The 10,552-nt window shown below is 31.5% G+C and overlaps 1 protein-coding gene across 2 annotated transcripts; it reads left to right on the forward strand.

Annotated features, from left to right (window-relative positions):
* The first annotated feature begins 5,782 nt into the window (after positions 1–5,782).
* Positions 5,783–9,888, forward strand: LOC120182943 (autophagy-related protein 23-like). Of its 2 annotated transcripts, none has more exons than XM_039187757.1 (16): positions 5,783–5,998; positions 6,134–6,221; positions 6,321–6,367; positions 6,719–6,808; positions 6,915–6,968; positions 7,207–7,284; positions 7,373–7,441; positions 7,510–7,665; positions 7,749–7,875; positions 8,155–8,204; positions 8,526–8,615; positions 8,699–8,803; positions 8,952–9,116; positions 9,217–9,326; positions 9,414–9,514; positions 9,615–9,888. In XM_039187757.1, exons 1-15 carry the CDS (start codon positions 5,963–5,965, stop codon positions 9,484–9,486), a joined length of 1,338 nt encoding a protein of 445 aa, XP_039043688.1. In that variant the 5' UTR covers positions 5,783–5,962; the 3' UTR covers positions 9,487–9,514; positions 9,615–9,888. The 2 variants fall into 2 exon arrangements, with proteins under 2 accessions (XP_039043688.1, XP_039043689.1); XM_039187758.1 differs by having other exon boundaries at positions 9,414–9,494.
* Positions 9,889–10,552: the final 664 nt, after the last annotated feature.

A 10,552-nucleotide genomic window follows, 5' to 3' on the forward strand; every position in this document is an offset into this window, starting at 1 on the left:
AGGGTTTGCTCCGTTGGGCTGCGTGTGACTTGAGCCCCTGGGCATATTTTTCATCTGTATTTAGGCCCTGTAAAAAATAAAAATGAAATGTAAATTTACATATATTATAATTTATAATATTATGTAATAATATTAACTTAGGTGGACAAAATTAAGTGTCTACATTAATAAAATATTAAGATAATTTAAAAATATAATTATATGTTTAGTACATAAAATATTATTTTTATTTCATTTTAATATCTAATTTTTTTTTGTTAAAAATGTTATACTTAATGTTTAGTTTATATTTCATTTTTAATATCATGTTATTAAAATATTAATAATGATATTGATGTATCATCATAAATAATATCACATTAATATTAAAAAATAAAAAATATTATATCAATAATTTTATTTATTTTTAACAGCAAAATAAAATATTCCCTATACTAAAACTACCCTAGTTTGTAACGTTGTTTTCTTTTGGGTCGAGATGAGACGGTTAAAATGCATTTATCAAATCATACAAATTTTCTCCGTCCTGCAAAAGAGACTGATCTCTTCCCAGTTTCCGACTCCCTTGCACTTCCTTGTTTGTTTTTTTTTTTCTCTTTTTGTTTGCTACAATCATCCCACTAGATTCCAACACTCTTTTCCTACGTTTATTAGTATATTTCCTTAATCACCTTCTTTATTTTCCTAATAATTGATAAAAAGGACACGTCTTCTGAATCGCTCGTTCATGCTGTCATTGAGGTTGTTTTTGGTTGTCATAACGGCGATGGGTCTAACTTTTGGTTATAGAGAATTCAATCTTTTCTGGATTCTTTCTCATTCATGATCATATATCCTTCTGTTCAGAATTTGATGTCTTTTTCCATCGTCAGAGTTCAGGATTCTTCGTGTCACCGTATTTTGATTTCTGCAGATTTCTGAGCAAGGTAAGAACTTTTAATGAATTTCATCGTCATCCATCTCTCTCAACATAACTTTGGTTTTTGCATCCCGTCTTTTTTTTTCTTTGGAATATCCATTGGTTTCTTTTGCTAAATTCGGTAGACTGGCAAAGAGACGAGCTTTATTGGTTTTCGATCTTGTTTGACTGTTATCTTATGGTATCACGTGGGCTTCATCTTGGCTTGCATTTCTCATCCCAGTTTTTACTTTTGAATTGAGCTTGTTTATACCTATGAATCAAGCATGCAATTTTGACATGTTTTCTCAAGCTTCAGTAGATTCTAATGACATAGAATCAGGCTTTGCTTATCCTCAATTTTGATCGATCATCGAAATAAAATATTTCCTTTGTGATGTATGTCGGTTACAGTCAACAAGGCCTAACCTCTGCAGCTAACTCTTATCTCTGATTAATCAAAATTTCCAAGTCTATCTCCGAAATCCGATCATTGTTAGTCTAGCCACATCTATCGTAGTAGATCCAAAATGACTTTAAATTCTAGAAAAGCTCGACTCGAGTTATAGCATCTCAGCGAAAATTGAATTCGATCTTGATCCCCTTACCAGACTACCGCTAAGTTTGTTCACATAAAGTTGAATTATGATCAACCGATCCGACTTCCAAACTTCAAGAAAAACAATCTTCAAATCAACGTGCACCTTTTGAGTTGAAGATGTAATAATTTTTAAGAGAATGATCGATTGTCATTCCCAGTTTTTAGATAATTAAGAATACGATCTGAAGGTATGAAGATCAGAATTCAATTTTCTCTAATTAAATTGAGTTTTGCAAAAAACTTTGGCTAAGTAGAAGTTTAGTCAAGCATGAATTAGATCATATTTAGCATTGTGAAAAGAAAATAATGAAAGAAAATAAAGAAATATGGAATTGAAAGAAAAATAGAACTTCAATAAACAACAAAGGAAAATAAATTTCAATATGAGTTTCAACTGTTGAACTTAAGGGGTATTTATAACATGAGAGTTCTAAGCAAATAAAATAACTCATTCCTAAAATAATCAAACTAAAAATCCTAAAAAGAATTATAATAAAATAACTAATTTTTAAATAAAATAATAATAGAATAATCAAACTAAAAATCCTAAATTAAAAATGTTTATCACAAAAGATAAATTTAAGTCCTCTGGTTGAATTATTCTTCATCTTCTGGATAACCTTGTCCCAAGTAAATTCCAAATTAAATATTCAATGAAGTTTTGCTTGTCTTCTATAAGATACTGAATGGACTGTCGAAATCTACTAGTTTTTTAGGATAATTAATCCAATGAAGTTCCTATCCAAAATAAACTCAAAATAAAGATAAATAAGTAATATCAAAACGATAAATGAGAGGTAAATAATAATAAAAATATGTAATATTAAACTCTCATCAATAATCCATCTTTTTTTTATGTGAGTCTTGTGGTGCATGTATCATCTTCCATCTCTTTAAAAAGATTTGACATCGAATATGAAATATCAGAAGGAGAAACTTCATAATCTTTGAATGGTTTTATCACATTATACTTACTGAATAGTTATGTTTTGAATATTTGAGACGATATTATTATAATAGGTTGGCAGCCATGGAGAGGTTGGAAGTGAAAAGAAGCAAGCGATGTCCACTCCACAATGTTGTTTTAAGAACAATGTAATAAAATCTTTTGGAGAGTGAATACTGAGAGAAGCAAAGGCCACGAGATGATGAGTACAGACTATCAAAAGGAATCTGGGCTCTATTCATGGCCCCCTTGTGTGTTTTTTTTTTTTTTTTTGCATATAAATTCCTTCTCAGTAAGAAAGTCTCAAAATCAAAACTTTGCATTGTAATTTTAATACTTTTAACTTATAAACAAAAGGGAAAAATACTATTCAGTAAGAAGCTTAAATTATGTGTTTGGCAACTAACTTTACTCTCTTATTTGATTCATTGTACTTTTCATTTTTAATTTATTTACTAAATTTTATATATAAATTTTTTTTGTCACTCTGCTTTTAAAATTTTTTAAATTTATTCACTGAACTTTATAGATAGAATTTTTTTGTCACTCCACAATTAAACAATGTTATGAATGACAATTTACATCAAAACGATGTCGTTTTAAATTCCTAGAAAAATTAAATTTTAAACTAAAACGATGTCATTTTGATTAAAATAAGATCATGTCATACCACCATTATTTATTTAACGGTGGAGTGACAAAAAATTCAATCTATAAAATTCAGTGAGTAAATTGAAAAAAATTGAAAGTACGACGAATGAAATAAGTGATGGAATAAAATTCAGTTACCAAATGTGTAGTTTATCCTTATAAGAATGATCACTTTCATTTTAATTTTGTTTAATTTTGATAAATAATTTTAAAAAATCAATTTATTATATTTTAATTATTAAAATATTAGTTCTCTTTAGTTTAATGACGTGCTAAGTTAATTTCAAAATATAATATAATTTTTACTTAAAGTTCACTTGATGTAATAATTATACAAAATATGTATTTTCTCTCTTATAAATATAGTCTTACCTCACTTCATTTTTTACCCCGAGAAAATTTTTTAAAAGAACTTTTAAGAACGTTTTAAGGAAAAAAAATGTGAAAACATATTTTGAAAGAATTAGTGTTTTTTCGGATATTCAAAAAGGGGAAAGAGCATTTGGAAGGTACATTTTTTATTAGGGTAAACTACACCAATAGTCATTAATGTTAGGGTAAATGTTTGTTTTTACTATTGATGTTTAAAAAATTACAAATCGGTCACCAACGTTATCGTTTGTTACAAAATGGTCACTCAACGTTAACAATCGTTAATAAACGTGACAGAAAATTAGTTGAACTGTTATATGCTGAGTTGGATCGTTGACTACCACAACTGGACCATTTTGACCGGTTCTTCTTATTCTTCAACTCGTTCCCCATCATCTTCTCCTTTTCTTCTTCTTCCCTTTTATTCTTGACTAAAGCATTACCCATTTTTCACTTTTATCCTTTTTCCCCCTGAACATTTCCCATCTGATTTTCTGTAATTTTCTTGTCTATGTTCAACTAAAGCAATTAAATACAATTATTGAAGAAATCTTTGAAAACATATGTAAAAACCACCACAATCATTCCCCATGTTTCTGGAAAAAAATTAATGACCGATTTCATAATGTTCATCGTTTTAAATTTCTGAAAAAATAAATAAATGAAAACTTAATGACCCAGGTAATGAAATTTGAAAAACGACTTACAGATGAAGGTGAAAGGGACTTGGCGAATTCAATACTCTGTAAAAAAACCCTCGAAATTCTGATCACAACCAGCGTTATCGGTCGTATGTTTGATCGCATAAACTAGCATGCCTCGTAAACCAGCCTCCTGGTTTTCTTCAAGCACTCTACACCTCCGTCGGGGTTTCATCAACGCAAAAATTTTCAAAGAACGTGAGTTTAACGATTTTCAATATGATATCATGTAGAAAAGAAGTTTTGATGAGGCGAGAATTCATAACCCATGTAGCGAAAATCGACGAACGTCTCATTGGAAGCCAACCCGAGGTTGACCGATGAACGTAAATGCTTCAACGTCGAAGTCGAAGCGAAAAGTTTTTTATGATCATCAAAGTCAAGATGAGTTGTTGGTCGTGGTGGTAGATGGTGTTTCTTGACGTTGGAATGTTCAGATTTCTCATCGAAATTCAGAGGAAAAACAACGACTCTTTTTCTTCTTCAACCCAACCCCATCTTCTTCTTCATTTTTTTCTTCTTCACAAATGGTTACACTATTGACATGTTTTGGTGGTAATGTGATGTTGATCGGTTTTGTTTCGTGAAGGCGTTTGGCCAGAATTGAAGAGCTTTAGTGATGAAGGAATGGGACATATTCCATTGAAGTGGCGAGGAGAAGAAAAGTGAAGAGAAAGAAATAAGAAGAAAAGAAGAAGAAGATGGGGAACGAGTTGAAGAAGAAGAAAAGCCTACCAAAATGGTCTAGCTACAACGATCAACGATCCAACTGAACAGATAACGGTCCAGTTGTATTTTTCGTCACACCTATTAATGGCTATTAATGTCGAGTAATCATTTTGTAACAAACGATAACGTTAGTGATCGCTTTGTGACTTTTTAAACATTAGTGGTAAAAACAAACATTTACCCTAACACTAATAACCATTGGCGTAGTTTACCCTTTTAATTATATATGAGTTCAGAGTTTTAATTATATACTACTATTATTATACTTTTAATTATAAACATGGATATTGATGCATCACAGAAATTAAGAAACAATTAACTGAATTTTGATTTATTTCATATTAATTTTATAGTGTATGTTATATATTTCAGTTAATATGAATCATGATACGTAAAAAATTATCTCATATATCATATTTTTATCTCGTTAGACCTGTTTACTGTTAATTTTTTTTTAAATTTTAACTCATTATTATTTAAAATTATTATTAACGAAAATATAAAAATATATTTTAAAAATTTTAAATCAAGTAATTTTTAAATATATATTTTATAAATTTAATTTTTTAAAATATTTAAAATAATTATAATTAAAATTTAAAAATTATAAGTTTTAAAAAATCAATAATGGACACAATTTAGTGGACATAAATTTAAAAAATTTGATCTATGTATTATGAGTTGATAATGGCCAACCTAGTAGTTGTTAATTTGACGAAATATCTAATTGATATGATATTCATGGTTTATAGATTTAATTTAAGAATTCAGGTTTTCATAAAAGGAAATTAAGGATTCAGTTATATGGTTTTGAAATTTAAGTATTTATTTATTGATTTTTTTTGCCATTGTTTGGAGGCTTTGGGCGAGGAGAAATTAGGACTCCGGCGAAGATCAGCGCCTCGAGTCCCAAACTAGTATCTCTTAATTATATAATATATGTATTATTTGTAAGAACTGTTAGAAAATCAGTTCATATAAATAATTATCTGCAATCAAAGGAAAATAAAAAAAAGGGAAGAAGAAAACTTCATTGTAATTCTCTACCTTTCTTACTTTTAACGATGAACGCTCATCATGCTTCACTCGGTCGACGGACGGTAAGAAGAATTTGTACCAAGATTTTGTTGTTTATTTTCTTTTTAATCGAATTTCGTTTTAATATAATTCCTAGGTTTGATTGTATTTATTTAATTTTATTTTTTGAGTTTTGATTTTGGGATGATTTTGAATAGCTGGAGGAGATTCGTCAAAAGAGAGCAGCCGAAAGAATCAGCAAAGCTTCATCTGGATCCGATCTCGTCCAAGCTCCAATTTCAGCCGGTCTCTCCTTTCTCGTTTTTATTCCATTTTTCGAAACTTTTTTTTGAAATAGGATTCTAATTTGTTAAAAATTTTCTATTAATTTTTTATGCTTTGCAGATGTTCCTGTCATGGAGAAATCGGGAAGCGATAATCGACTCTCTGAGGTATTTTCTGTCGTTTTTTTGGATTTTTTTTAAATATTGAATATGTTGAGTTGTTGGCTGAAAACAACTACATAAGTTTTCCTCGGTTTTTATTTACCCTTGATTGTCTGTTCGGTCGCTTAAATATAGAAGGGGAAATTAATTTTATGTTTTAATTTTTATTTTTCGTGTGTAATTTTAGTAATTCTGAATGTCATAGAAGCTTAGGCTTAGATTCTCATAGAGATGTTAAAAATTCTGGTTGAATTGAGAGTATGTTAAAAATTCTGGTTGAATTGAAGTAAGGGGCTTTCTGCATGATATTATTATATTGAACTTTCTGATTATCATGCTGTTCAATTGCTACTGCAGGCGGATGTTAGTGGTTTAGTATCTCAGCTGAAGGACTTGCAGAAGAAAAATGCTGAATTAGAAGAAAATAACAAGATATTATCTGTGAAGGTACTATTATCATATTGCTTTTATATTAGGTCTTATGTTGGGATTAGAGCTAAACTAAGCTATTGGAAGCCTGCAACTATGTGAACTTGTTATTTTCTTGGTTCAGGTTCAAGCTAAGGAAGTCGAGCATGAAACACTGCAAACACGGTTCAATGAGCTGGTGAGTTGAGGCACTTCAATATTTTCATATCAGGGGTTACTAGTTATATATTTTGCAAATTACATCTTTCCTAGGCTTTAGAGGGAGAAGCCTTTAAGACGTCATTCCTTGTTTACAAGTTCATTCACTAATGGTTGATTTGTGTTCTTTCTATTCATAACTCAACTTCAGGACTATGGTATGGGTTAAAAATTTGGAAAGTAATTTTTCTCTCTGGTTTACTTATTTTCATTTACAGGAACAAAACACTGTGCCATCTCTAAGAAAGGTTCTGAAAGATGTTGCTATGGAGAAAGATGCTGCTGTTGTTGCTCGGGTATGCGCCTTTCCTCAAATTTTTGTTATACGAAATCTCTTACTTGTGCTTTTTATGCTTTGCTTACACAGTCATTGTCTTAGTATAGGAGGACCTCTCAGCCCAACTTCGCATGCTCAAGAAACGCCTGAAAGAGGCAGAAGATGAGCAATACAGAGTAAGTAAGCAGTCTCTTGATACATGAAAGCGACTTGGGTTTCATCTTATCTGTTTGTTTTGCTTTAGGCTGAGGAAGATGCAGCTGCCTTGAGAGCTGAACTCAACTCGATGCAGCAACAATTGATCAACAATTCATTTAGTGGAATAAATGACATGGGGAGTTCACCAGATCAAATACAAGCATTAGAAAATGAGTTGGCTAGATTAAAGTCTGAATTACAGGTTCTAATGAACTTAGTTTGTGTTTCATTGTCCCTTTTGAAGTGTTTCTCTGTAGAGCTCTCATGGTGGTATCTGAATTACAGAAAGAGTCATTGTTGAGGCAGCAAGAGCGACAGCAATTAGCAGAGGAGCAAGCTCGGGTTTCTGCCCTGACATCAGGAAAGCAGGAACTGGAAGAAAGACTTACTTCTATGTCCAAAAGGGGTTCAGGTAATTACTATTTACTCAAAAGGTTTTCATGGACAACAATTAATGTCAACGGTTTTTTTAATAATATATTGCATGTATACATCTATACATGTTTATGCATCTAACTTGATAAAATTTAAATATACCCTTCTAATTTCCATTCCTTTTATCATATTTTACCTATATTTTATTCTATGATGCATGAATATTACTTCCCTATAAAACATAAGTAACCCTGTTTCACTACACTTTTGCAAGCAATTCTGTTGTCTCTTATTATTATTGATTTCTTGTTATCAGAGAAATCAGAAGTTGTCTCAGAGAAAGCAACACACAAAGAATTGTCCGCGGTAAGTGGGTTCCTTTAACATGTTGAGGAAATGTTTTAGGGCGATGATTCTCGTGATAAATTGTAGCATCTTGTGTTATAATAGCTTATATGCAGCTGCATGCTGGTTATGTACCCCCCCCTTCACCCCAAATGGAGAATTCTTCTCCTTATGTTGTTTCCATGATTGGAAAATTTTTACCTTCTTGTTTCATCTTTTTTTTCCTACTTCTGATCAGCTTCTGAATAAAACGTGGTTTTTCATCATATAATTTGTTAATAATAGATTCATTTTCAAAGAGGCTTATGCTTCATCAAGGTTACTCTTTTTTCTACTGCACAGGAAGACAGAGAAAAATTCGAGAGACAGCTACATGATATGGCTGTAGCGGTGGAGAGGCTTGAAAATAGTAGACAGAAACTTCTAGAGGAGGTACAGCCTTTCCTCGAGTCCCGTGTGTTGGAAATGTAAACTACAGTTCATGTTAAGGAAAAATCTCTTTTTTGCATTGACAGATTGATAACCAATCTATGGAGATCGAAAGGCTCTTTGAGGAAAACACTAATCTCTCGTCCTCGTATCAAGAGGCAGTGGCCATAGCAAAGCAGTGGGAGAATCAGGTAAAAATCAGTCGTAGAATCTGCAGGATCTATGCAAAATTATTTCCAGAAACTTTCCTATAAACAACATAAATCCCTTTTAGTCTGGTTTTCAATCAGTATTGCTACTGTATGCGTTATTTGATTGATAAACATCGAGATTTTGCAGGTTAAAGACTGTCTTAGGCAAAATGAAGAGCTTCGTAGAGTTCTAGATAACTTGAGAGCAGAACAGTCTAATTTGCTGTCTAAAAATGGTTCCTTAGGGGTCCATAAAGGCGGGGCTACTGAAACTGATTCACAGGCAAATACAACTGAAATTCTCTCCCTCAAGGTTATGAAAGGAAAATTCATGACTTACTATTTCCCCTTCCGATAGACTTTTTACTTTCAAATAATAGTATATCCTCGACTGTGCAACATTTCTTTTCCAGGGACAACTTGTGCAAGAACAGAGCAGAGCAGATTCACTATCAGCCGAAGTAATGCAACTTTCAGCATGTCTCCAACAAGCGACGCAAGCATATAACAGTCTTGCACGCCTGTAAGATATTTTCTCACTCTTCCTAATGACTTATGAATGCATCTCCGACAAGATTATTAGACGCTAACTTCATTCAAAATGCCACAGCTATAAACCAGTTCTCCGCAACATCGAAAGCAGTCTCATCAAAATGAAGCAAGATGGACTCATTACCGTCTAGGGGAACAGGTGGCGCAGTTTTGTGCGGTGTAATTTGTTTCTCGAAACCAATTCTTGGACAGAGGATTAAATTTCTGGAGGCAATCTTTCTCGGTTGAAATGATCCATTCGTTATTTTTATGAATGTAGGTACCATTTTGTAGAGGAGAGCTGGAAGTAAAAGGCTATGGAATCGAATCCACCAAAATTAATGATCAAAATGACCTGTTTGGTAATAAGTCCAACCGGATGCCCCTTTTAAAATTTTCTTTGTGAATTTCCTGATTCTCTTGATGTTCATTCATTTCAATCTTGATTTTATAGGTTATTATTTGATAATGATTGATCTTAATCTATATTTATCTACTTAAATATTAATTAAGAACACGTGACGTGGGGTTCTGAAAGTGACAAATTTTATTCACTCGAGAATTGACAATTTTATGTTGTCACTTAAATTATTATTGTATAATACCAACATACAGATTTCCCCATAAGGTGATTTTACAAAAAAATATATTTCTTTCTGAATTTAAGTTTGTATTTTGCTGACAATTTCGATAAATTGCAAAGACCCTTGCCATGACTAGTAAATGAGAGGATCGAAAGAACATGATTGAAATTTAATTTATTTAAATATTACAAAAGTACTGATACTCTTAACATGAGTATTGATACTCTCTGTTATAGGTTGTTTTGTTTTGTAGGAAATTAATCCTCAAGGCTCCAAAACATCTCCGATAACTAGAAATGGTTAGAAATACATTCCAACAGATAAAAACGACAAAGGGACGCTTGAAGAAAGTAATTAAACTTTTCCAAGCTTAAAGGTGAAGAGAAAAATGTAACACCCCACCCGTACCCGACCCGGATACGAGTCCGAGGTGTCACATTGACATTTCAAAACATTTATTTGTACAAAATAGTGAACAATTTTAAAACTTTTACTAATATTAAGAAAAATACGATAATATATTGTTGAATTATGTTTCGTTATAACAAATTTAAGGAAAGAAACATATTTATGAATAATATTATATTGTATGAATAGTATCGATATTGTTTAAATAGTACTGTGAACAATAATG

This window comes from Hibiscus syriacus, unplaced genomic scaffold, assembly GCF_006381635.1.
Source record: "Hibiscus syriacus cultivar Baekdansim isolate YM2019G1 unplaced genomic scaffold, ASM638163v2 tig00112738_pilon, whole genome shotgun sequence".
Lineage (NCBI taxonomy): Eukaryota > Viridiplantae > Streptophyta > Magnoliopsida > Malvales > Malvaceae > Hibiscus > Hibiscus syriacus.